This window comes from Verticillium dahliae, genomic scaffold (assembly GCF_000150675.1).
Source record: "Verticillium dahliae VdLs.17 supercont1.6 genomic scaffold, whole genome shotgun sequence".
NCBI lineage: Eukaryota > Fungi > Ascomycota > Sordariomycetes > Glomerellales > Plectosphaerellaceae > Verticillium > Verticillium dahliae.
In genome coordinates this window covers 994,312-1,019,584 of record NW_009276926.1, presented here as the reverse complement: position 1 = coordinate 1,019,584, position 25,273 = coordinate 994,312, and the positions used below count along the sequence as shown (strand labels likewise).

At 58.7% G+C, this 25,273-nt stretch overlaps 11 protein-coding genes across 11 annotated transcripts in view; 6 read left to right on the top strand and 5 right to left on the bottom strand.

The window, feature by feature from the left end:
* Positions 1–497, top strand: part of VDAG_03864 (bifunctional polynucleotide phosphatase/kinase) — a gene marked incomplete at both ends in the record, with an annotated part of 1,796 nt that extends 1,299 nt beyond the window's left edge. The window contains 2 exons of the mRNA XM_009653948.1: positions 34–189; positions 330–497. Of these exons, the coding sequence (XP_009652243.1) occupies positions 34–189; positions 330–497 (324 nt within the window). The remainder of the gene's footprint in view (positions 1–33; positions 190–329) is intronic.
* A 255-nt stretch (positions 498–752) lies between these two features.
* On the bottom strand, positions 753–4,129 carry VDAG_03863 (calcium-transporting ATPase; the record flags this gene model as incomplete). The annotated part of the gene is made up of 5 exons (XM_009653947.1): positions 753–1,364; positions 1,415–2,877; positions 2,933–3,320; positions 3,379–3,819; positions 3,875–4,129. 5 exons carry the CDS (start codon positions 4,127–4,129, stop codon positions 753–755), a joined length of 3,159 nt encoding a protein of 1,052 aa, XP_009652242.1.
* A 940-nt stretch (positions 4,130–5,069) lies between these two features.
* Positions 5,070–7,331, bottom strand: VDAG_03862 (STB5 protein; the record flags this gene model as incomplete). Its single annotated transcript, XM_009653946.1, has 1 exon — positions 5,070–7,331. The coding sequence occupies one exon, from the start codon at positions 7,329–7,331 to the stop codon at positions 5,070–5,072; it is 2,262 nt and encodes a 753-aa protein (XP_009652241.1).
* Positions 7,332–8,000: 669 nt separating this feature from the next.
* Positions 8,001–9,538, top strand: VDAG_03861 (thiol-specific monooxygenase; the record flags this gene model as incomplete). Its single annotated transcript, XM_009653945.1, has 2 exons — positions 8,001–8,678; positions 8,744–9,538. 2 exons carry the CDS (start codon positions 8,001–8,003, stop codon positions 9,536–9,538), a joined length of 1,473 nt encoding a protein of 490 aa, XP_009652240.1.
* Positions 9,539–9,992: 454 nt separating this feature from the next.
* Positions 9,993–11,585, top strand: VDAG_03860 (uncharacterized protein; the record flags this gene model as incomplete). Its single annotated transcript, XM_009653944.1, has 2 exons — positions 9,993–11,410; positions 11,537–11,585. The coding sequence occupies 2 exons, from the start codon at positions 9,993–9,995 to the stop codon at positions 11,583–11,585; spliced, it is 1,467 nt and encodes a 488-aa protein (XP_009652239.1).
* A 553-nt stretch (positions 11,586–12,138) lies between these two features.
* Positions 12,139–14,019, top strand: VDAG_03859 (xylosidase/arabinosidase; the record flags this gene model as incomplete). Its single annotated transcript, XM_009653943.1, has 3 exons — positions 12,139–13,029; positions 13,125–13,821; positions 13,889–14,019. 3 exons carry the CDS (start codon positions 12,139–12,141, stop codon positions 14,017–14,019), a joined length of 1,719 nt encoding a protein of 572 aa, XP_009652238.1.
* A 3,067-nt stretch (positions 14,020–17,086) lies between these two features.
* VDAG_03858 (dihydroxy-acid dehydratase) lies at positions 17,087–19,315 on the top strand (the record flags this gene model as incomplete). The annotated part of the gene is made up of 5 exons (XM_009653942.1): positions 17,087–17,305; positions 17,403–17,695; positions 17,759–17,789; positions 17,864–17,925; positions 17,980–19,315. 5 exons carry the CDS (start codon positions 17,087–17,089, stop codon positions 19,313–19,315), a joined length of 1,941 nt encoding a protein of 646 aa, XP_009652237.1.
* Positions 19,316–19,887: 572 nt separating this feature from the next.
* On the top strand, positions 19,888–20,658 carry VDAG_03857 (uncharacterized protein; the record flags this gene model as incomplete). Its single annotated transcript, XM_009653941.1, has 1 exon — positions 19,888–20,658. One exon carries the CDS (start codon positions 19,888–19,890, stop codon positions 20,656–20,658), a length of 771 nt encoding a protein of 256 aa, XP_009652236.1.
* Positions 20,659–20,687: 29 nt separating this feature from the next.
* Positions 20,688–22,060, bottom strand: VDAG_03856 (uncharacterized protein; the record flags this gene model as incomplete). The annotated part of the gene is made up of 2 exons (XM_009653940.1): positions 20,688–20,795; positions 21,347–22,060. 2 exons carry the CDS (start codon positions 22,058–22,060, stop codon positions 20,688–20,690), a joined length of 822 nt encoding a protein of 273 aa, XP_009652235.1.
* Positions 22,061–22,529: 469 nt separating this feature from the next.
* On the bottom strand, positions 22,530–22,691 carry VDAG_03855 (uncharacterized protein; the record flags this gene model as incomplete). Its single annotated transcript, XM_009653939.1, has 1 exon — positions 22,530–22,691. The coding sequence occupies one exon, from the start codon at positions 22,689–22,691 to the stop codon at positions 22,530–22,532; it is 162 nt and encodes a 53-aa protein (XP_009652234.1).
* Positions 22,692–23,080: 389 nt separating this feature from the next.
* Positions 23,081–25,152, bottom strand: VDAG_03854 (key lime pathogenicity protein; the record flags this gene model as incomplete). Its single annotated transcript, XM_009653938.1, has 2 exons — positions 23,081–24,784; positions 24,847–25,152. 2 exons carry the CDS (start codon positions 25,150–25,152, stop codon positions 23,081–23,083), a joined length of 2,010 nt encoding a protein of 669 aa, XP_009652233.1.
* Between the last annotated feature and the right edge of the window lie 121 nt (positions 25,153–25,273).

Sequence of the window (25,273 nt, the reverse complement as noted above, 5' to 3'; positions counted from 1 at the left end):
CCAGGGATGAAAAATCAAATGCGTGGCTGACAGCGTGCTTCTCCAGACAATACAAACGCCGACCCCGACACGCGCGCCGTGTGGGTCAATCTCGCCAAGCAGCACGACGTCCCCGTGCGCTGCGTGTGGTTCAAGACGCCCCTCTTCGTCTGCGAGCACAACGATGTCGTCAGGGCGCTCAACACAACGGTAAGCCCTGGACTCTGGCTCGGCCACATTTCTCCTCGTGCTCGAAATCCCTGTGCTCGAAGTCCTTGTGCTTAAAGACTCTCGTGCTCGAAAATCCCTGTGCTTAAGACCCTCCGCGACTGGCCTGCTGACGATGCTAGATGAACCCCGAAGCCAGGACGGCGCTGCCGCAGCTCGCCTTCAACGGCTTCAAGTCGCGCTTCCGCGAGCCCAAAGCCAAGGAGGGCTTCCAGGACGTGACGGAGCTGGAGTTCAGGTTCCGTGGGACGAGGGAGGAGCATGGCGTGTGGGCGCGGTACTGGATCTAAGCCTGGTCTGCGACTACGATATTTGATACCCCGGGTACGGCATGGTGAGGCGGGGCGCAATTCGCATTCATATTTTTCGCTTCAACAAGGAAAGTGGTTTTATTCCAAGGGAAGCATTCTAGCCCACCCAGTCTACTTGATCTAAAAAAAGATTGCTCAACCCCCGCGAAGAGGGGAGCGCTGCCCAACGCCGGAACTATGCGATGCTAACGAAACCATGCACACTAATCGTCACCTGGCGAGCCATCCAACGAGCTACTTCTCGCTGAAGCTCCCGTCGCTCTGCCCCTGGTAGAACCTCTCAAACACCCTCGCCTCGAGGTCCTCCTCCGTGGCCCCCGCGTCCTTGCGGACCATGAGGTTGTGCCTGCGGAGGTACACCCTCTTGGCCCACTTCCACGCCTCGGCGCCCGCGAAGAACAGAGCCGTCATGGCGATGGCGATGCCCCACTCCTTGTCGATGCCGTCGTGCAGAAAGACGACGTGGTCGATGACGGGAATGTACAGCGTCGGGAACACGCTAATGGTGCCGAGAACGACGGACCAGAAGAGGAACTTGTTGCGCCATAGGCGCTGCGCCCAGCGGCGCGTGTCGCTGACCATGCCGTCGAAGAAGGAGCGGCGCGAGTCGACGAGCTCCCAGGCGAAGAAGAGGAAGATCCACATCATGGCCGTGTAGCAGGTCGAGCGGGCACGGAAAACATCATTGCACTGCTCGGACCACTCGAGGTTGCAGTCGCGTCCGAGGTTACCGCCGTAGAAGCCAAAGATGACAATGACAAAGGAGCTGAGGATGCAGATGGCCATGAGCACGCCATAGGCAGCAATGTCAGCGAGGAACTCGGGCGTGAAGACACCGTATTTGAGCTGGCCATTGAGTCAGCAAGGTCAGGAGACACGTAAAAGAATCGACTTACACTCTGCGGCGGGCGGTTGAGAATGTCGGGAGAGGCCGACTCGAAGCCCAGGCCAGTCTCAGTAAAAGCACCAGCGACGAGGAGCATGAACAGGATCTCAACGGGCGTCAGCTGGAAGATGGAGACACCGTCCTGATCCTTGTAGGCGAGACCGATGAGCAGGGTCGTGACGAAGCCGACGTTGGCGGCCAGAACGTGCAACATGAACTTCTGGACGTTATCGAAGATCCGGCGTCCCTCTTCTACGGCGTTGAGGATGCTTGCAAAGTTGTCGTCGCTGAGAACAATGTCGGAGGCAGACTTGGCGACGTCGGAGCCACCTTCTCCCATGGCGATGCCCACATCTGCACGGTGCAGACTGGGGCTGTCGTTGACGCCGTCGCCCGTCATGGCAACGTAGCGGCCGCGGCGATGAAGAGCATCGATCATCCTAACCTTGGTAGACGGCGCGCATCGCGCGACGACGAGTGGCAGCTCGGGCAGTTGATCGACTTGTTCGTCCGTTAACTGGTCAAAGTCGTGTGCTGTCATAACCATGCCCTCAGCAATGTCCCTCCGCAGAAGATGCATCCGCGACGGAAGGATACCGACTTCACCGGCGATGGCACGTGCAGTCTCGGGGTGGTCGCCAGTCAGCATGTGGACGCCAATACCAGCCTGGTGGCACTTGAAGACGCTGGGTCGGGATTCCGGACGAGGGGGATCGTAGATTCCGACAAGACCACGGAAAATAAGGTCGTCTTCAAACTCGTCACGCTTCAGATTGCCTGACGAAGCCTCCTTTTCGGTGACAGCGCGGACCGGGAACTTGCTGGCCAATGCGAGGACACGCAGGCCGCGGCGTGCAAGCGCCTCCATGTTGGCCAGGATGTCAGCCTTGATGGTAGGCGTCATGGGAGTCGTGCCGTCGCTCGTGGCAGAGAGGGAAGTGCAGCTGTCGATAACGCGCTCGACAGCGCCTTTGGTGAACGCGTGGACCACCCCAGTGACCTCATTTTGGAAGAGAACAGACATTTTCTTGATGGCAGAATCAAAGGGGAACTCAGCAAGCTGCTTCCACTCCGAGGAGCTGGCCAACAGCGGGCTTGTGCGTCCGAAGCGCGTGGCAAGGACTTGGATCGCAATCTCCGTGGGGTCACCGGATGCTTTCCACACTTGCGTGCCGGGCGCATCTTCAGAGTCGACCTTTTGGACGGTGGCAAGGTTGGCAAGCGAGGCGACATCGAGGTAGTGGCGAAGGGCCGAGTGGGCAGCGGCCTCATCGACGGGCATGACTTTTGCACTCTCGGTATCTTCGGCGGGAATGTCCTTGGGCTCAGCGACCGTGAAGCTTACGCCGCCGACCTCGGGGTTGTACGGTTCGTTGCTCATGCCCACAGAGTAGGTACCAAGGCTGGGAAGCCACGCCATTCTGACGACCATCTTGCCCTGAGTCAAAGTGCCAGTCTTATCAGAACAAATATCTGTTTACGTTAGTCACGTTATCCATGGTCAGCGCTAGGGGAGGGGGCAACTTACTGGTGACGCCACCCAGAGCTTCCAGGGAGCGCATGTTGCGCACAAGAACGTTCCGCTCCACCATGACCTTGGTTCCCGCAGCCATGGTGATGGTGAGGACGAGGATGAGTGTGACGGGAAGTGTGCCAATGGCTGTCGCGACAGCATATATAATGACATCGCGTCGCCCCTCCATGCCGTTGGCCCCAAGAACGATGAGGGCGCAGACGATGGCGAACATGAAAATGTACAGAAATAGGCGGGAAAGCTTGCGCTGCAGGGGTGTGCCGACAGTCAAGCCGAGGAAAGCGCCGCACCAGTCCCAGAGGCAGCCAAAGGCGTACATGACATGGGCGGCAAGGCTAACGTTGCCATCGGCGTCCTTCTTGGGTTTGCGCTTGCCGCCGCCCTGGTCGTGGAGAGCAGCGGCAATGGCTCCAATCTCGGTCGACATGCCGGTAGCGAACACGACAGCACGTCCGCGGCCTTTGTGTAATGGTAGTCGAGCTGAAGGCGACGTTCAGGCGATCGCCGGGTCCGGTGTCTTCGCCGTCGAAGGTGGCCTTGGGATCTTTGCGCGCGGGAACGGATTCGCCAGTAAGGAGTGCCTCGTCGGCTTCGAGGTTGACGGTGTCAATGAGGCGAACGTCAGCGGGGACCATGTCGCCCGTCTTCAGTTCAATGATATCGCCGGGAACGAGAGTCGCCTTCTCCACCGTGGTGCTTGCTCCGCCCCGGATGACGTTGGCCGTTGGCGAGTTGAGAGATTGCAATGACGCGATGGTTCTGGCGGCCTGCAAGTCCTGAAAGAAACCAATGACAACGTTGATAAGAATCAGGGCGGCAAGTACACCGCCTTCGATCCAAGCTTGAATAGCAAAACTGGCTGCGAGAGCGAGAAGAAGAACCTGCGGCAGATGAGCATTTGAAACATATTGGCAGTTGGTGACTGGGAATACGTACCATGACCATGGAGTTGACAATCTGGGCGATAAATATCTGGAGTGGACGAACACCCTTTTCCTTCTCAAAGTCGTTGACGCCATATTTTGAAAGGCGCAGAGAAGCTTCCTCGATAGTCAAGCCGGCGGTGGGGTCTGTCTGGAGTTCTTCCACAACCTGTGCGGCAGACAGAGCATGCGCCGGCGCCGTCATGGGTTCGTTTGCCTGGCCAGAAACATGGCCTTCTGTGGCTTGGTGCGCCTGCTTTTCCGACATGATGGGCGGCCGCCGAGTAGGCGAGATGTCGTTTGAAGCTGTGATGTTGAGGTAGGGCAGTCAATGAATGCGCTTGATGTTCAATGAAGGATAACCAAGCATGGTGGAAGAGGACGTGGACCAAAGGCTATTAATATAAGCACCTTTGGCCGCCACAAAGATTCAAGGCGTGGAGCCACCATTGCGAAGTCGATGCTCTACTGCCCAAGACGCTGCTCCAAGAGGCTTATTTTCCAAAGATTGCCATTCCGTCAGTCGAATTAGACTGAGGCAAAGAACTGTAAGGCAGTCGTGGCCCCACATGTTGTCGTCTATTGACCTATTCGAGAAGCCAAGACGCACGCCGGGCTTGACTGCCTGTCATTACGTACCAGAATCGCGGTAGTGACGATTCACAGCGGCCCGTTTGTCGCCTCCGAGAGCCAAGTGGAGCAGACGACAGGCGGCGGTCCAGGCGTAGCATCTGCCCCGGCCCCCAAAGTCCGGGAATTGTGTTTCCCTTCGGGGTGCGTGGGTTGGGGCTCCCACTAGCCTGTGACGCAGGGTGTTCCAAACTGTTGCTGCATCGGGCAGCCAAGGCACAGTGACGATGCGCATCTGAGATCTCTCCAGATGGTCAATCAAGTCAAACGGGGCGGAAGCTACCAGACGGAGGCCGAAGCCACCGGAGCCGAATGAATACTGGGGAATTCGGGCGCCATCGTCTCGTGACTCACCGGCAGAGTTCGCATTACCCATCAGGCGGGCGTGGCATTACCGTACCGGATGGCGTGAGCATCAGATCTGATGCTCAGTCATGTCTATTTTCGGTATCAATTGTTGTTGTTTCGCCAGATTGGATCAAGCCTGGCATCTGTGCGCTGTTTGCGAAAGCAGCCGAAGACAGAGCAGCCCACCAAGTTAGGCGAACCTCGTGTTCCGATCACTCACACGGTCTCGTTCAGAGAAAGCCCATTTCGAGAGAACTCCAGTTGTAATCCATGGCTCCTTCGGCCCCAGGCGTGAGACCCGACATGGAACCACCGAGGCTTCGCGAGGGTCCGGGTGGGGAAAATGAAGATAAAGGGCCGCTGAACCCCGCGAAGCCGCCCCGACTATCGGGCATCTCGTGGAAGGCATAGCAAGTCGCCTTGCCCAGGACCTCTTGCATGAGGCCGAGGAGGTTGGTCAGTATCGGTCGCAGCATGGCCTGCGTCGACTCCCTCGCGGCATCGAGAGGCCCGTTGCCGAGCATCGTTGTCTGAAAGTGCATGGGTCCGTAGCTCGGTGGGCTGGTCGTCAAGGTCATGAACTGGCGAAAGATGTTGGCAGCTTTGTGGGCGTTGACCCAGCCACTCGGAAACGCTTCGAGGATGCTGACAACGACGGCGACCTCGTCTCTGGCGGGGAAAGGCGACCCCTCTGCCTCACAAGCAATGAATCCGTGTATCAGCACGAGACCCACGGGGAATATGCGACACAGCGTGATCCGATTGAAGGGAAGCTGGCGCTGTTGAAGGAGGGCAGACGTTGACTGCAGGTGCTTTTGGGCAAACCTCAGCAGCTCTGTCGCCGAGACACTGGAAGCGAAGGAGTTGAAATGGCAGGGATAGTGCAGCAAGATCAGGAGGTGATAGTAGCGGGCGCTGAGCCAGGTGATCGAATTATGAATGGGAATATTGTCGGCTTCCATGGGCGATACCAGGGAGCCACTGCTGTACCAGGCCTCGATATCAGTTCTGAGATCATGCAGGATGGCTCGGCGGTCGGCCTGGGACAAGGAGGCTATGTCCGACCGCCTCCGGTGGTGAATGAGGGTGAGAATCCGGCCTTCGAGCTGCCGCAACTGAATGACGTGGCGGTTTGTCTGGAGCGTGGATGCGAACTGCTGCCGTTCTGGTGAAGCGAACTCTTCAATAGTCAAGCCGGGCAGAGGCACGTCCATGTTGTCGTCAATGAGAGCGACGGGCAGGCCCATGGACACTGCCATCATGCGATCCAGTACAAAGATGCTCCAGAACAGACGGTGCCGCAATTCGAGCTCGACAGCCGCGAGAGACTTGTCTTCGGAGGCGCGCCGACTGAGTCCCAGGAGCATGGCGTGCCTCGAGGCGATGCCGGCCATCGACCAGGCGGAAGCCCCATGGGGATCAAACAGCGAATACAGTGAGAGGAGTACCAGGACCTGGATAGACTCGGTGTCCTCCTTGGCCAGACACTCCTGGATAATCTCGGCATAGGGAACCTCAAACTTGCTGGCCGTGTCCTTGGGCACTTGGCCGGCACGCTCGAGGGAGGTGCAACCAATGGCCATGATGAGATACAGCACGGTCGAGTCGGCGTCGCGCTGGCCCATGGCCGTTTCGCCCAAGGCCTCCAGATCGCGCAGGACCTTGTCGCGGTTGGCGAAGGGGTAGGCGCGGTTGACGTTGCGGAAGTAGGCATCGACAAACCTGCGGGCGGCGGCGTCAGGCGGTAGACCCGGAGTGCCGATGGTGGATGCGGCGGCGAGACCCGGTCTGCCGGGGCTCGAGAAGATGGAGGGCGTCTGGCTGAGCGGATCGTTTCCCCCCGGGGGTGTCGCGTGAGAACTGACATGACGGACGCCTTCTAGAGGGTCAAAAGGTCGACTGGGAGCATGACGCTGCAGTGGCGCCGCAAGTGAAGGAGTTGTCGGGAGAGCCCCCTGACTGGTGTCACTCGCCGCATTCGACCGTCGACTGTGGTCAACAAAGGACGACAGATCAGTGCCTGTGTCGATAGAGGCTATGCCGGTAGGGCCGACGGGGACGTGCTTGTTGATGAAGCTGGAGAGCCATTCCACCCTGGCGCGCAGATGATGTGTCTGCGCCGCTGTTGAGTCAACAGGCGTCGAGAGGCTGCACTTGGACCCGGCATTGGCACACAGGGTGCAGATGGGAAAAGTACGACTGCACTTCTTCTTGAAATGGCGACAGCGGTCACAAGCGGGTATCTCACGGGCGGCCTTGGCGGAGGGAAGGCCGTCTGAGGGGCCGGGTCTCTCGGCAGACAAGGGCCCTTCATTGGAGGATGCCACTGAGTTGACGATGCTCGTGCCGTTGCCGGTGGGGGGCGAGGCAGACCGTCGTCGGAGCGGTGCCGAAGACGACGTGGACGAGGGATCGGCGTGAGGGTCGGAGATGGACGAGCGTCGAATGCGAAAGCGGTGGACATTTGTTCGCATATCCGCCGCGGATGCCATGATGGAAGAAAGACACGGCCAGACAATTGAGCCAGCGGGCAATGTCCGACGGGGATGCAATCAGATGGAAACAAGGGGGAGGGGAGGGGGGTTCCAGCCGGTATCGAGGATCGTGGTGACTCGTTGAATGGTTTGATGATGGGGGAGAAGCAAAATGGTTCTGTGGTTGTGCATGCTTGGCTGTCGGGAGGGGCCGATCTGGGGAGCACCTGCCCAGCATGGCGTGTCTTGCCTGCCTGGTTGCTCGTCGGCTGGAGCCCGACTTCGGCGCTGGGTATGGCGTGCTAGGGACAAAGAGGGCTGCGCACTGTACAAGGGCCCCTGAAGAGCCCCTAAGCTCACAGTCCGCTATGATCACCACACAGTCCGCATACCACCCGATGTCCCCCCCCCCCAAGGGATGGATGAGCTTCACGATTCGTCTGGCACCTTGATCATCTGAGAGTCTCTCGCCATTGGAACCATCATCTAGCTCATCATCTTACGACCATTCATGTTTTTCTTTTTATTTGCTCTGCATTTCACTCTCTTGACGATTTCTTCAATGACGACATATGAGGCTTGTGCTACGTAAATCCCGCATCATCTGGGACAATACATCAGTCCCAAGAAGAGCTCCTTTCTCGAGTTGGATAGTGGCTCGAGCGACTTCCTCCCTTCACACCACCAATGTCACCCCATGGGCTCGAAAGTCGTCTGCATGTGAGCCGCGTCGCCGTCATTGGAGCGGGCGCCAGCGGCCTGGCAGCTGCAAAGTACCTCCTCGCTGAGAAGAAGTTCTCCGAGGTCCGCATATTCGATCAGAGGGATACAATTGGCGGCACGTGGGCATACAGTCCTCTGTCTGTCATTGATAATGATTTCACGGTTCCTCGGACGTCCCCTTCGAAACGGCCAGATACGGCCATCAGAACGGATGACAGTGCGAGCCCTCAATTCGTCTCGCCGGTCTACGACTTTCTCGAGACAAATATCCCCCATTCTCTCATGAATTACACCGACCTGGAATTCGCCCAAGGCTCGTCCCTCTTTCCCGAGCATGCCGTCGTCAAACGCTATCTCGAAGAGTATGGCAAAGGCTTGACGCCGCACCTGTCTCTGTCGACCCAGATACTCGGCGTCTCCAAGACGGACAAGGACGGTGGCTCTGTCTGGGAGGTCGAGACGCTCGACCTCAAGACGGAGGAGATGAAGCGCTCCGAGTTCGACGCCGTCATGGTCGCGAGCGGCCACTATAACGATCCCTTTATCCCCGAGATCAAGGGGTTGGCAGAGTACAACGCCGCCCATCCAGGCGCCATTTCCCACTCCAAGTTTTACCGAAACCAGCTACAGTTTGAGGGCAAGGTGTGTGCTTCCCTTCGCTGTTCCTGTTGATTTGTTTTGAGGAACAAGTACTGATGCCCCCCCAGAAAGTCGTCATTGTCGGCAACTCAGCCTCTGGCATCGACCTCAGCGCCCAGATTGCGACCGTCTGCCAGCACCCCGTGCTCGTGTCCGTCAAGACGGAGCTCAAGACGGCCGAGGACGAGGCCGAGGGCGCCATCCTCAAGCTCGTGCCCGAGATTACCGAGTTCGTGCCCGAGACACGCAGCGTCCGCTTCGCCAACGGCGAGGTCGAGAGCGACATCGACTCGGTCGTCTTCTGCACGGGCTACTTCTACAGCTTCCCCTTCCTGCGGGCGCTGTCGCCGCCGGTCATCACCGACGGGTCGTATGCGCGGAACCTGTATGAGCACATGCTCTACATTGACGATCCGACACTGGCGTTCGTCGGCATCCCGCAGCGCATCGTGCCGTTCCCCATCGCCGAGGCGCAGACGGCGTGGGTTGCGAGGTTGTGGGCGGGACGCCTGGCTGTGCCGCCCACTGAGGAGATGAGAGCGTGGGAGGCCCAGGCGCTGGCGGAGGCGGGTGGTGGGGGCAAGGCGATTCACACCATGCTGTTTCCCAAGGATGTGGACTACCTGAACAAGCTGCACGAGCAGTCGTTGTCGGCGGCGACGGTCGAAGGGCTGGAGAACGACGGCAAGGGAAAGCTGCCGCCCTATTGGGGCCCAGAGAAGAGGTGGACAAGGGAGAGGGTGCCGCTGATCAAGGTGGCCTCAAGACTACAGGGCGAGCGACGGCATGAGATTAAGACATTAGCCGAGCTTGGCTTCGACTTTGAGGCAAGCCAGAAGCGCCAGGAAAACGACTTTGCCTGAGGAGCGACTAGGCTCAATTGCAACAGAGGTTTTCAAACGGTAAACGACGTTCATCTCGCCATCGCTCCATGAACATTCATCTTGGTTCTCCACCATCTAGAGCATTCTCATTCTGATTCAGCGTCAGAAGATCCGTCAGCCAGACTAACCACAAAAGACGAACAAGGCAAAAACAGAGCTGCGTCATCATTCACCCACTCTCTGACAAATGCACAGCAACGATTGCAACATGAACCGAATCGGATCAATTGGCCAGTAGCGCCACTTGAAGGCTCCGCTTGCTCCAAACTCGTTTCTAGGCTGAGGCGAGATGTTGTGCTTGGCGTATTCGGAATTCAATCCTCCCCAAGCGGTTTCTTCTCTTCTTCTTCCTCGTCTGTCACTCATCAACTTGTGCTATTTTCGAGCCATTTTAGGCATTCTGGCTCTTGCCGTAAGCCTCCAGGTCGTCAAGATGGCCTCGACAGCCTCTTCAGCGCCGTTTCGCCCCGATGATCACCCCCAGGAAACAGCCTTTGAAGACATTAGCGATAATGACGACGCGAGCGAGATCACAACCTCGTCATATGAAAGCCCCGCGCGCCGCGCCCTCACTGACATTGAAAGGCGCTCGTACGGCTCCGTACAGCGCAGCCTCAGCTTCAAGCTGCCAGCCGCGACAGCCTCGGCGCGTGCCATTGCGCCCGATCTCGTGCGAGGCCTCCTCATGGCCTTCATGGCCATCGACCACAACACCATGGCCCTCGGCGCCTGGCAGCACGGCACCGGCCGCGTGACCGAGGAGGATGGTGCCGTCGTGCATGAGTGGAATTATCGCATCGCCTACGCCATGCGCACCCTCGCCCATTTCTGCGCGCCTGGGTTCACTTTCTTGCTGGGCATGGGCATCGTGTACTTTGGCCGGTCGAGGACGAAGCTCGGATGGTCTGCCAGCCGAATGGTTCGGCATTTCCTTGTCAGGGCCGTCGTTTTGACGCTCGTGTCAATGGCCATGGGGGGCATCATCTCGAGGGGCGCCGTGTGGGTTTTCAACATCATTCTGATCGCGCTGGCCGTGGATTATTTTTTGGTGGGCGTGCTGTGGGTTGGACTCTCGTATACCGAAGTGGCTCTCGCAACGCTCCTATCCCGGTGGATTCCCGACGACGAGGCCGAGGCACCTCTTCTCGTCAACAACCGCGACGTGGGCTTCTCTGAGAAGCCCTCATCCCGCGCCGAGAGCATTTCGTGGACGTTTCACAACATGATCCTTCTGGTTCTGACGGCTGTCACTATCTGGTGGAACATGTGGATGTCCCCAACTCACGGCTACTGCCTTCCCGAAGGCCCCCGCGAGCCCAAGGGCAGCGTCTTCCTCCGCTTCTGGTTCTACCAAGTCATGACCATGCAGTTCCCCGGTATCGTCTCCGGCTTCCCGCCCCTCGCCTGGATCTCCTTTGCCATCCTCGGCGTCCTATACGGCCGTCTGATCCTACGCCGCTCCTGGTCCGCCACGACCGTCGCCTGCGCCAACCTCGCCGCCGCCCTGGCCTTCTCCGTCCTTTTCGTCCTGACGCGCGTCCTGCGCTTCGGCAACCTGTCCGAGAACTGCCTCCAGACGAGCGACCAGCTTGCGCACCCGCAAACGAACCCGTACCTGGCCTCCGTAGCCTCCTTCTTCTATGTTGTCAAGTATCCGCCCGACGTCGCCTTTTTTGCCTTCACCCTCGCCGGCACGTTCCTCCTCCTCGCCCTCTTCACGGCAGTCCCCGCGTCTTTCGCAAAGCGCTACTTCAAGGTCCTGCTCGTCTTTGGCACGTCGGCCCTGTTCTTTTACGTGACGCACATGTTCCTGCTCTTCGCCTTTGGAGGCATCCTCGTGGCGCTCTTCGGGTAAGAGACGGACTTCAAGAGCCCGATGGGGGAGGGGCCCGGGAAGGGAATCGACAATGTATGGGTATTCTTCGCCAACTGGGCGGCTGTGCTGTTTGTGCTATATTTTGCTTGTATGAGGTACAGCGCATTCAAGAGCACCAAGGGACCTGATTCGATTTGGAAGTTCTTCTAAACTTTTTCGTGTTGTACAAGATCAAGACAAGAATTCACTAGACGTCGTTCTCTTTGCATCGAGGTTTCACAGAGCCTGATACGCCGTAACAGAATAGTCCATAAGATTTTAGGAGCACCGTAAGAGGGGGCATCGACTGATAGGTCGAGATGACGTAGATATGCACCATCGGAAAAGCAGACCAGCAACTTGGCCAACACCACTGACGCGCCAACTGTTGCGGGCAAACCTGTGATGGATTTCCGCCGCATCAGCCCTAAACCTCTCCTTCCCCGCATGGCGCCAGATCAGAAGGCAGGAATAGATCGGTCGTTGCTGTTCAGGCTAAATCATTATACCTCTGGGGAAAGGCATGGGGTGCGCAAGGGCCGGAAAAGTGACGATCATTGCTCGTCTACCGGTCCCGTGTGGAGAGGCCCCGGATCCGACTGGAAGTCAGTTTGACGTGCGATTGGGGCAGTCGAGCGGAGTTTGATGTAAGTAAAATACAGAAGAGTTTACTGATATATGTCGTGTACACCACAAGCATATGGAAATCGAGCAGATGCTGCCCATGGCCAAGATGAAGATTACAGTGCATGCGGCCCCTATCCTGGCCTGCCTCACCGGCATCGCGGCCCAGGACTCGTCTACCTCGAACTCAACGTTTCAGAACCCCATCATTAGCGGCTTCAACCCCGATCCCAGCTGCGTCTTTGTGCCCGAGTTCAATAACACATTTTTCTGCGCCACGTCAAGCTTCCTCGTCTTCCCAGGTCTCCCCATCCACGCCAGCCATGATCTCGTTCACTGGAAGCATGTGTCCAATGGCTTCAGTCGCCCAGACCAACTACCGGGCATGGCTTTCCTGCCCAAGGCCACGAGCGGCATCTATGCACCGACGTTGCGTTTTCACGAGGGCATCTTCTACCTCATGACGACCCTGGTGAACCAGCAGCTCCCCCGCGTCAACGACTCCCGCTGGGACAATTTCCTTGTGACCACCACAGACCCTTACTCCTCGGACGCCTGGTCCGATCCCGTTCACTTCAGCTTCCCCGGCTTCGATCCATCCCCCTTCTGGGATGACGACGGCAAGACGTACGTGTCCGGCGCCCACACGGCAGCGTACTACCCCGGCATCATGCATGCGCCGCTTGACTTTGAGACGGGCGAAATTGGCTCCATCATCATGCCCTGGAACGGCACCGGCGGCGCCTCGCCCGAGGCCCCCCACATCTGGAAGCGCGACGGGTGGTACTACCTCCTCCTCGCCGAGGGGGGCACGCGCGAGAACCACATGGTCACAATGGCCCGCTCCCGGCAACTCGAGGGACCGTACGACCCGGCCCCGGGGAACCCCCTCCTCACCGCCGCCAACGACACAAGCTCCTACTTCCAGGCCGTGGGCCACGCGGATCTCTTCCAGGATGCCGAGGGGCAGTGGTGGGCAGCCGCGCTGGCGGTGCGCGCAGGCGGCTCCTACGGCGCGGCGCCGGGGCCGTATTTCGGAACCTGCCCATGGGGCGCGAAACCGTGCTGACGCCCGTGACGTGGCAGGACGGGGCGTTCCCCGTCTTCACGCCCGTGACGGGCACCGTCTCGGGCTGGCCCCTGCCGCCGGAGAGCGTCCCGGCGCGGGGCGAGGGCCAGCTGAGCGACGCCGACGACGACGTGACGTTCCCGCCGGGGAGCAGCCTGCCCGTTCACTTTGTCCACTGGCGGCTCCCCAAGACGAGACACTACGCCGTTTCGCCTGCGGGCCACTGGAACGCCCTCGCCCTGAGGTCCTCGGTCCTGAACCTGACGGGCTTTGATGCCGACTTTGCGCTCGGGCGCGGCCAGACTTTCGTCGGTCGAAGGATGGCGCATTCGCTGTTCAGGTTTAGCGTTGACGTCGACTGGACGGGTTCCTTGACGAGGGAGGAGATGGAGGTCGGCGTTTCGGCCATGCAGGACCAGGCGCAGCACTTTGATCTCGGCATCGTCATGCTCACGTCGAACGGGAGCCGTGGCCTGCGGCCGCACCTGCGTTTTCGGGGCCACTCGGAGACGCCGTATCGAGGACACACTCATGTGCCGACCGAGGTGTTTCCCATCCCGCACGAGTGGGTCGGCAGCAAAGCGAGGCTGCAGATCGAAGCCGTGAACAGTACGCACTTTGCCTTTTCAGGGGGCGTCGTCGGTGCTGGCGGGGAAAGCGAGCTGCGTGTATTGGGACACTGTCGGGGGAGGGATCTGGTACCCTACTACTCTGGTACGTTCTGCAATGCCTGTCACGGACACTTACCTGGTCTCTTGCGCTGCTCTGCTAACGCATCAAGGCGTCGTGCTCGGCGTGTACGCCACGTCGAATGGTAAACATGGAGAGCAGGCTTTTGAAACACACATCTCGAATTGGCGATATCGAGGCCTACGGCAGCTCAGAAGCGACGCGGACGCCGGCTCGCAGTGAGGACTGTCCGAGTCATCATTCCGACAGAGAGAAAACTATAGAGAGTACCTCATTGACATTGTCAGTGCACTGAATGATAAACCGTGCATGCGCGATGCACCAAGTCCGGGTCCCTGTTGACTTGCAGCAACCGCACTTTGGGTGAGAGAAACCAGCCGGTGGTTTTCTTTTCGAAATCCCTAGTTGTGACGAACAGAAATTCCAGTGGCAAAGGGGATGTATTGTCCTAAAGTACAACGTTTAAATAGGTGGACAAAACTTGTCCTCGTCAACTACCCACCCACCTAAACAGGGAGGCATGGTACGTGTAGAAAAGCAGACGTCTTCTCGTGGAAGACAATAGAGAACAACAAATCAGCTCCCGGGGCAATTGAAGTTGGTGATATATTTGTGACAAGGCCTCTTTTGCTTCGCAAGATTGAGACATATGACTTCACAATTCAACAGAAAAAAAGGCTTTATATCCTCTAACGAAACAGCAAAGAGATCGTGCACACCAAACTGCATGTTCTTTGGTCTCGAGCTATAAGAGATGGAGTTGTCAGGGGAAGACTTGATATTAGGAATTTCGGCTTGGTCACGCATGTTTGTTGTAATACAACTGGTAAGTAGAACTTCGCAACCCCAACATTGACCTCCACTCAACATTCTGTATGAACATTTTCTCAAGCTCGACGTGGTCCCGGCGTGAACGATGCTTGATAGCTAACAGCATGGCCAATCAATCAAAGGCCAGTGTAACCCGAGATGCAGTCGATTCGATAACTCCCTGCCAGTCTTGTCGATATCTCAAGGACGCCTCGTGCTAGCTGTTGTCATTAGCACCAGGCTTTTAGTATGCAGCATTGATACACTATCACCTCGCTGTAGTCTTCCCCAAATGCCATCGCAAACATGAGACCGCCCCCCAGAAATCACATAATGCGTCAATGACTAGGCGATATTGCATCATTCGGAAGACGACGTTCCCAGTCATGCATGCATCTCGTCGTCCCAACCAATCAACAAGACAAGGGGCGGTCCGAGGGCTCTCTCTCGGGGTCCGGGTGGCTAGAACCTTTCCGACTTTTCGGTATCAACACGTCCGCAGGTTGTGTGCAACCCCCTTCCCACCCCCCCAAAGCAGATACGCCACCAACATTGACAGCCGCCAGGGCCCAGGTCCGCGGCCGGATCGGCGAGAGGATGCCTCGTGCGGGCATGTGGTTTTAATCAATCAGACGTATTGGGCACTCTGGGTAAGGCTGATGCTACCTGACATATCATTTCGAGCCATCAGCTGAGTGTGTGAGTGAGAGAGAGAGAGAAAGAAGAGCAATTTTTATCCCACAAGTGGCGGACTATCGCAGGAGTCAAGGTTCAATGAGAAGATCAACCGCAGAATCAAGACGTTGGTGGTCGTGTCGATCCCCGGTCAATCAGCTGAAGGCGGGCAAGACGACATGGAAAGGCAGACCGACCACAAAAAAAAAAGATTGTAATGTGCCATGAGGCCAACTGGAACCAACCAATCCAGGGTACAGGACGTGGCGAAAGGGTTGCATCAGAGGTGCGCATCGCATGGCAGGCCATCAGGGCCACACCATGCCGCCATTGATTACACGGATTAGGACCGTCGGAAGGCGCCCCATTGGCGATTCGGCAGTGGGCTCTTCGGCAGGGGTTAGAGAAGGGCAGAGGGGCCCATGGTGCATAGCATGGCAGACCGGGGGGGCGGGATGGGCTGCAAAGGAGAAGAAAAGAAAAATGGCCTCTTGATTCCCCAAAATGCCCAGGATGTGTGTTTGTTCACCGTCTTCTGGAAATGGGCTGTGTCTTCCACCCCTCCTCTTGGTGCAGAGGGAGGTCCTCTTACTCCCTATCGCTCCCCGCCTTGCCTGGGCACGCCATGAGTCAGAGGACCAGTACATGTACTCGCAAAGGAGGTAAAGAACCCAACGACGCCAGAGTTTGGCAGAAGATGGCGTGCGCGCGTGCCCGGCTTGGGAAACCATGGGAGGCGACGTTCCGTTGGTACCTCATTGCGATGGAGTGAAGGAGGAACGGGGACGAAAGAAATAGGGACGAAAGAAGTAGGGACGAAAGACGAAGGCCTGTGGAACGCCACTATCGCGACCTGCAGGGCGCTGTGGCTCCCCGGCAGCAGGGTTCTGGTATTCGCTCGGCGGACATGACGCCAGACCGGCCCCTTGGCTTGGTACCACCCAAGTACCTACACAAGCTACAGGCAAAGCTCGGCCGTCCGTTCATATTCAGGATCCATCGTGAATGTGGAGATTGTGGCTCCCCCGGTCCACTGGACTCTCTTCATTCACTCAGACTCGTACACGTGTAGGCGGTACGACTGTCTGTAGTGCCGACCCTGAGTCTTGAGTCTGTGCCAGTGCCAGAGGTGAATGTGCCTTGCCTCGAGGAGGTCAAGGGCACTTGGGCACAGGAATTGCCAAGTATCGCGCTCAGCATCGCAGGCCCCAGGGCGTACCTTTGAGGCCTCGACTCCGAGGTACAAGTACCACTTACCTACCACCTTACCTTGGTGCTAGGCCACGATAGGCCATATGGGGCCTCGTCCCTCCTACGGCCGTTTCAATGGGGCCCCATGGGCTATGACGCGACTTTTGTGACATGGAAGGGGGCAGAAAAGAAGGGGGAAGGCGGCACAGGGGAAAAAAGTGAGTGGAGGAGAAGGAGGAGAAGGAGCAGGAGAAGGAACCCAGCAGCACCGCAAAAGAGAAGGAGCGGTGTCTCGTTTTCTGGTGGTCGACGCCCGCCTGCCCGGCCACGTCCCGAGTTCGGCGCGCGGCTCAACCCGGGAAGGCGCCCTCGACTCACCACCCGCCGTACCTAGTACCTTAGCCCAAGGAAGGAAGAGGAAGGTGAATGACCCAACCTACCTGCCTTTTGCCTTCAAAATACACTTCAACTCAACCACCACCATTTGGGACCTCCCACCCCTTCTTCACCGAGCTCCCAAGCTCTTCTCGTCAACAGATCTCGCGGAAACCAAAAGGAAGCAAGAACAAGAAGGAAAATACTTCAACCGTTCACCCACCCCATCCTCGTCGTCATGGCCTGCGAGACACCGTGCAACGGCTGCACGCAGCAGTGCGATGACAAGCCCCTCGCTGATATTGAAGATTACACGGCTGAGCTCGAAAACCTGCGCCTTCGGTCAAAAGAGCTCGAGGCCCTCATCTCGTCCAAGACGCCAGCCCAGCGCCGTGGCAAGAAGCCCTTCCGCTCGTCTCAGTGGTTCAACCGCACCGATGACCGCGGAATCAGCTTAGTACTTACCCACCCCCCCTTCTTTTCCCTCACCCGGCCGTGGCTGCCATCATCTGCCACACGTTATCCTTGGCCATTGTGACACTGACCGTCTGCAGGCCTACATGGACAGGCAGCTCAACTACGGACTGACGACGGAGGAGCTCAAGAGCGGAAAGCCCATCATCGGCATCGCCCAGTCCGGCTCCGACCTCTCGCCCTGCAACCGCCATCACTTGCAGCTCGCCAAGCGAGTCAGGGACGGTATCATCAGCGCTGGCGGCATCCCGCTCGAATTCCCCACGCACCCCATCCAGGAGACGCTGCGCCGGCCGACGGCCACCCTCGACCGCAACCTGCTGTACCTGGGTCTCGTCGAAATTCTGCACGGCTATCCACTCGACGGTGTAGTGTGAGTTCTGCCCTGACCTAACAAGACGACGCGCGGGGACTCCTGGCGGCTGACTGTTGCTAGTTTGACGACGGGCTGTGACAAGACCACACCTGTAAGTGATGGAGGATGGCCAATCCGTCACCCAAGATGCATCCATCACTCGGGCTGAACTAACGACAGTAATAGGCAATGCTTATGGCTGCTGCGACTGTCAATCTCCCCGCCATCTGCCTCAACGTAGGACCAATGTGAGCCCCCCTGCCCTGCCTATGTAAACCACGGCGTGCCTGACCCATTCCCAGGCTCAATGGCAACCTCCAAGCCGAAAAGATCGGCACAGGCACCATCATGTGGAAAGCGCGTGACCTCTACGGCGCCGGCAAGCTCGATGCAGACGGCTACCTCGACATGGTGTGCGCTGGCTCACCGTCACCAGGCCACTGCAACACCATGGGCACGGCGTCGACCATGAACGCTCTCGCCGAGGCCCTCGGCATGGCACTACCGGGCAGCGCCACCATCCCCGCCGTGTATCGCGATCGGTCGCAGGCAGCCTACCGTACAGGCTTGCAGATTGTCGAGATGGTTGAGGCCGACCGACGCCCGTCCGACATTATGACGCGCGAGGCCTTTGAGAATGCCATTGCCGCCAATACGGCCATTGGCGGCAGCACCAACGCGCCCATCCACCTCAACGCCGTTGCCAAGCACATGGGCGTACCGCTGCACCTCGACGACTGGGACCGCATCGGCTACGAGCTCCCGCTTCTCGTGAATGTTCAGCCGGCAGGCGAGATGCTGTGCGAGGAGTACTACCGAGCCGGTGGCCTGCCAGCCGTGCTGGCCGAGCTCGTGGGTGCTGGCAAGCTGCCACACCCTGGAGCGCTGACATGCAACGGCCGGACCATTGGCGACAATGTTGCGGCACACGGCCCCTCGTGGGACAGGGCGACGATCAAGGCGTTTGACGCACCGATGAAGAAGAACGCCGGGTTTCTGCACCTCACTGGTAATCTCTTCGACTCTGCCATTATGAAGACATCAGTCATCTCGGCCGGGTTCCGCAAGGAGTTCCTCGAGGACCCCAACGACCCCAACGCATTCGAGAGCAAGGTGGCTGTCTTTGACGGACCCGAGGACTACGAGAAGCGCATCGACATTGCCGATATTGACAAACGAACTATCCTCGTTATGCGCTACGTCGGACCCAAAGGATACCCTGGCGCGGCCGAGGTTGTCAACATGCATGCGCCACCGAGGCTGCTCAAGCAGGGCATCCAGGACCTGCCATGCATCGGCGACGGACGACAGTCCGGTACCTCGGGCTCGCCGTCGATCCTAAACGCGACACCCGAGGCGGCTGATGGCGGCAATCTGGCGCTCCTTCAGGATGGTGACAGGCTGCGTGTCGACCTCAACAAGCGTCGAGTTGATATGCTCATCTCGGACGACGAGTTGAAGGCGCGGCGCGCGGCGCACGAAGCAAAAGGCGGTTATCACGGTCCACCAAGCCAGACGCCCTGGCAGGACATCTTCCGGCGTGAGGTCGGTGGTCTGAGCGAGGGCATGGTGATGAAAGAGTCGATCAAGTTTCAACGAATCGCTCAGACACAGCCCATCCCGCGGGACAATCACTGAGGACACGATATCTGCGAGGCACGGATTCGGGATTTACTAGAAAGGCTGGCGTTCGGGTGGCTAGGAAGGACTGGTCAAAAGTAGTATTGTGTACAGGAAAAGGGTAGATAGATAGATTTAGACCAAGACCTTCACCGGGATGATGCGTGTACAGGGAAGCGTTGTGCGTTGCCATCCACGGGTGATGCTGGACTGGATATTGGTGCTCAGCCATGGGTCCTATGCTAAGGTACTCGGAGGCTGGTGACACAGAGACAGAGAGAGGCTGGTGACGTCACGTGGTGAGGGGAGCTGGAGCTGGAGGCAGCTTCGATGGAGGCGCTTCGATGAGACACGGCTGCCCCACCACAGCCAAGAGCTTACGGCATCTTGAAGCTCACGACGCGTGTTCCTAACCTTTGCTTTTGTCTTGTAGCTTGCAATCTCGTGGTTGCGCCATCGTTGGGCGTCGATTGAAGCTCTGGAAGCATCAAAGGGTCCTCCCAACTGCACTGCCGCTTGAGCTTCCTAGTCGACTTCGCTGAGCTGAGTCTCTTGCCGACGCTTCCGGCGGCTGGCAGACCACCACCACCATGGCGCCCTCCTCAGTATCACCAGCCTCAACAACGACGAGGTCATCCCTGAGATCCCCTCCGAAAGAAAGCTCCCCGGAGCCAATCATCAACGACAATCCTGCCATCCAGAGCTACTACCAATCCTTCGAATCACGCATCGGCTACCGTCTGCTCCTCGGCGGCACACGCCACTTCGCCTACTGGGACCACGACACGTACTTCCCCTTCCCCCTCGGCCCGCCCCTCCGCCGCATGGAGGACAAGCTGCTCGAGGCCCTCGCGCTGCCTCGCGGCGCCACCGTCCTCGACGCCGGCTGCGGCGTCGGCCACGTCGCGCTGCACATGGCGCTGCGCGGCGGCCTGCGCGTCCAGGCCATCGACATAGTCGACCACCACGTCGCCAAGGCGCGGCGCAACGTGCGCGCGGCGGCCCTCGCCCCCGGCACCGTCACCGTCCGCAAGATGGACTACCACCACCTCAAGCCCGCCATCGCCGACGCCTCGCTCGACGGCGTCTACACCATGGAGACGCTCGTCCACGCCACCGACCCGGCCGCCGTGCTCGCGGGCTTCCGCGCGGCGCTGCGGCCCGGCGGCCGCATCGTCCTCTTCGAGTACGACCATGACCTCGACGCTGCTGCTACAGCCGGCGGCTGGATGGCCGCCGATATGCGCAGGGTCAACGAGCTGGCGGGCCATGCCTACGTATCAGGCGGCGCGGCCGGGCTATTTCAGGGGGCTGCTCGAGGAGGCCCGGCTTTTGAGGATATCGTCGAGCGGGAACTATAGCGAAGAATGTGGACGATGCTGCACATGTTCTAACCTGCTCGTCCATTGGTGCCATACTTGATCGTCAGGGTGTTGAGGCTCGAGAGGTATTTCGCCAACACGCTCGCTGGTGTTCTGGGGTATGCGGCGGGGGAGCACTGTCATTATGTGGCCATTAGCGCGAGGAAACCGGGGGCGCTCGAAGGGGCCAAGGACAGGTAGCCGTGCAGGTGCGTAAAAGGGCGCGCGAGATGGGGCGTTGAGGTGACCGGAGGCCGAGTTAGCTATGCGTCCTCGTCGATTTGGCCCGCTGTGTGATCCTTGCTGCTGTTCGTGGTTGATCCGCGACTCGTGATGTCTCCGGTGACACTGTTTGTCCTTTGTCGTTGTGAAGTTTGTCCAGAATGTCGGAGGCGGCCCTCCCAGCGAGGATAAGCAAGGCGATGACCACCCATCCGACCACCAGCACAAACCCCCAGAGTTCCAACACGATATAGTACTTATTCGACCACCTCGTGACCACGTACGTCACGTACGCCGTAGCCCACAGCAACCCCAACATACCCGGCCGTCCCCTCGCCGCGCTCGCACACGCACCCCAGACCATCGGCCCAACCGCGAACCCGAGGTAGTACACCACCCACCACACGCACAGAGGCACGCCAACCCACCGCCTCGCCACAACCTCCCCCAACACGGCACGATGCACCCCCGCCGGCCCGCCGACGAGCTTCCCAACAGCAAGCACGACAGCAACGGCATGGCACGTCCTCGCCTGGACATACTCGGCCGCCGCAAGCGCCCAAACCAAAACGCCAACCACGGCAACCTCCCGCGCGGTCCCGGATGCGCTCTTCGCGTCGGCCTCCACCATCATCCGCGCCGCGGCGCCGCCGAGGACATCGACGGCGCCCTTCTGCGCCACGGCCCCCCACGCAGCCGGCGCCGACGCGAGCACCAGCTGCGCGTCGAGGAACAGGTGCGGGCTGCCGACGGCCAGTTTGAGAGCGGCCAGCGGCGTCGCGCACACCCAGGCGCCGAGCGAGGGGGCCAGCATGCGGCGCACGTGGTTTGTCAGGATGGCGAGGACGAGGCGCGCCGCGGCGCGGGCGGGGCCGTCGGCGAAGAGGGCGGCCCAGACGAGGCGGGCGGAGGGGCGGCGGCTGAGGCGGCGCAGGGCGGGCGGGAGGACGGGGACGGTGACGGAGGGGGGAAGGCTGCGCGGTAGGAGGATGGAGGCTGCGAGGGAGAGCTCGGCGAGGGAGCTGTAGGTTGGCGGGGGCAGGGCGAAGCTGGTGGTGGTTGTGCTGGTGGCGGCGTGGAGGCGAGGGCGCGGGGGGACGGCGTGGATGTGTGGGATGTGCGCGGGCGTGGGCCTGGGCGTGGGCGGTGGTGTGTCTGGGTCTCGCTGTGGGATCGCCATCATGCTGTTGTGGTGCCAATGCGTGTCTTGTGTGATGCGTGTCTTGTGCGATGCGTGGTCGAAGCTGTTTTGATGAGGCGAGGTCGAAGCCGTTTTGATGAGGCGAGGTCGCATGAGGTCGAGATCCCTGTGAAGGAACCCCACTTGGCTGTGCGCCAAACGTACATCCAGCATCAAGCCAGAATAGGGGTCAGGCTCAACATCAAGGCATCACAGATATTTTGCACGCGACTAACAAGGCATAAGTGAGAGACGCATCAATGCAGATAAATTTCCATCTTCATCGAGCTTGGCCAAGCTTCATTGCAGCCTTGCGGCTTCATTGGTACACCGTCACAACACCCTATCCAGTGCTCCTCTCCAGAGCTGGAGCATCCCAAGTCAACACCCATTTGCCCGGTTCCCATACCAAGTTACACACTCCCTGTCCCGCTACAAAAACAAATGATACCCAACGCCTCGCTAGAATTCATACCAGGCCGTGCGCAGGCCTCCTTTTGCCCGCACTTGTCTGCCCTGCTAGGGCTCTGGGGGCCGATCCTGTCCTCATCGGAGGTCTGTAGACGTTGTGGTCCAGACCGTCTATGTACAAATGGATCAAGGGTAGCCTGACTGACACCAGTCGAGGCATGGGCTCCTGAAGAGCATGGAATGCTGTTACCACATCCCACTGGGCCCGAACGTATCCGTACCGTATGTAAAGGAAAGCAAACAGACGTAAGAAAATGGTTCCCAGAAATAAGGCCGTTTCAATAGAAATGACCAAGAAGTAGATTGGTCGGCGGCAGGGTAATTTCGGGAACCCGCACGTTGTCGCAGTGGCCGTTATTCGTATGCTCGTTCTGTTTTTTTTTTTTTTTTTTTTTTTTGGGGGGGGGGGGGGGGGTTTGGGTTTCTTTTGGTTCAGGTTCTTCTCATTGTTGTCTTTCATATCAGCGTATGGTATCGACAGTGTATCGAGTCATACAACGCGCACATGGCTGCTTCCAGCACCCAATACCCGAGTTGTCGACAAGGGCATCAGACTGCTCCGTCGAATGCAAAGGACGCGTATTCGTCAACCATGAATCCTTGCGACATTTGATTTCCGCAATTCGCTGACGTTAAAGCGTTCATGGCCGAGAAGGTAGCATCGGATGGTATCATGTCCACCGGCGACAAAGTAGTAAAAGGAGAAAACTCAAAGGTGGCCGGAGAAATGAGTGCGGCTTGGTCAGGAGACATCGTGTCGAGTGACAGCTCGGGACCCATACTGTACCCGGAAAAGTCCGGCTCCTGGGGCAGCTTATTGCCGATGATTGGGTACGTCATATCCATCGCCGTCATGGCCGTGTTGGCTGCGTCGTTGTCGTCCTCGTCCTCGTCCGCATCGTTGGTTTCGCTGCTGTGCACATACACTTCTTCGAACCAGGCCTTCAGCTCGGTCATTGGTGGCCAGTCACCGCCGCCACTGCCACCACGCTTCTCCTCGTCGTCACCGCGCGCCTTCTTGCCCCGGGCAACCTTGGGCTTGAAGTGTGTCCGACGCAAGTGTGCCGCTGCGTTATAATAAGCACCGTATTGCTTCTTGGCATTGCATTGCTTGCACTGGCTGAGGGGGTGAAGGGCTTGAACAGCGGTGGAGATGCCAGCAAGGGCAGGATCTCGGCAAATGAACTTCTTGACAACGCCGGCATGCTTCGCTTCAACATGCCGCTTCAGTTCGTGCTCGCCTCGGAAGCCCTGCGGGTTATCGTCGCACATGGTGCACTTGACCTTGGGGTGCTTGGGCCTGGTGTACGGGCCGCTCTTTGTCATGGCCACCTTGCCGTCCTTTTTGGAGGCCTGTGCCGGAGAACTCTTGACGACAGCTTGGGGCTTTGCTGCGAGCAGCCTCGTGGCATTCTGGTTGTGGCGTCGGCGTGCTTCGCGTGCACGGCGCTCCACGCTGGACTGTGTGGAGGTGGAGCTGTTGGATCGCTCCATGCCGATAGACTCTTGAGACAGAAACTGCTCACTATGGGCAGAGGTGGAATAATCTTGGGACGAGGGGTCAAGGAAACCTTCGCCCAGGTAGGACATGGGGTCGCCGCTCTTGTCGCAAGTGTCATCCTGGAACGAGACGTAGAAGTCCTGGTCCAGAGACAAGTCCGTCTGTTGGGAGTGCGTCGAGTCGAGCCTGGCCATATCAAATGCGCCAACAAGAGAATTGTCGAAGGAGCTGTTGTCCCGGGTCAACGCTGCCGATTCTGCGGCAGATGGCCCCGACGTCATGGATGGACAAGCCGACATCATGAGGCTAGAGCTCGAGTCGCGATTGCTGTGTGATAGAGCGTAGTTTTGAGCAGGCGGGGGTCTTGGATTTGAAGATGCTACAGCGTCGGTGGTCTCGTGTGCTTCCAGGTAGGCCAACGGGTGAATGCCAACACCATCTAGAGAGCTGTGCTCCTCGACGCTTTGCAGAAATGAGCGGCGCTGCGTTGTGTTTGAGCGCTGGAGGGACGTGGCAAAGCCGTAGTTGCTGGAGGAGCCGTCTCGGGCCTGGCTGAAGCCGCTGTGCGGCGTGTGGGCTGTAGTGGAGCTTTGGAGAGGAGCGATGGGCCCAGCTGCGATGAATGGCATATTTCGCGACGACTGGCTGGAACCGCTACGTGACATGCTGGTGGTCATGGAAGGCGATGGTGTGTACTGTTGAGACATGACTCTGGGGCGCTTCAAGGGGTGCTGACGTTCGCCGCTTTGGTCCTGGAACGGGTGAGTGAGTATGGGCGACTCTCAGGAGCCGAGAGGGGTACGGGGTGACATACCATCGGACGGCCTGACGACATGGACGACGGCGCATGTCCCATGGTGGACTTGCTGCGCTGGACTTTTCCCACGGAGCGAACGGCATATTGTTGCGCGGGCACGTTTCTCGGGACGTTGACAAAGTCTACGGGGAAATCACTGTGCTCAACAGGATAGTGCGACTGCTGGCTGGCAAACGAAGACTGGGTGTGGTTCTGGGATGCCAGGTGAAGCTGGGCCTTGAGCGCGTGGACTTCTCGTTCACGTTCTTGCAGTTGACGTTGTAGTTCGTCGAGGTTGTTGAACTGTTGGTTCATGTTGTTCATCACAACGAAAAGCACAGTGAAGCTGTCGACGAACAACGATCAGGCTTGTTGTTGGTTGACGGATGGGTGTGACTGCAACTACGAGCAGCCTCGTCTTGATGGTGCGTTGAACAAGCGTGGG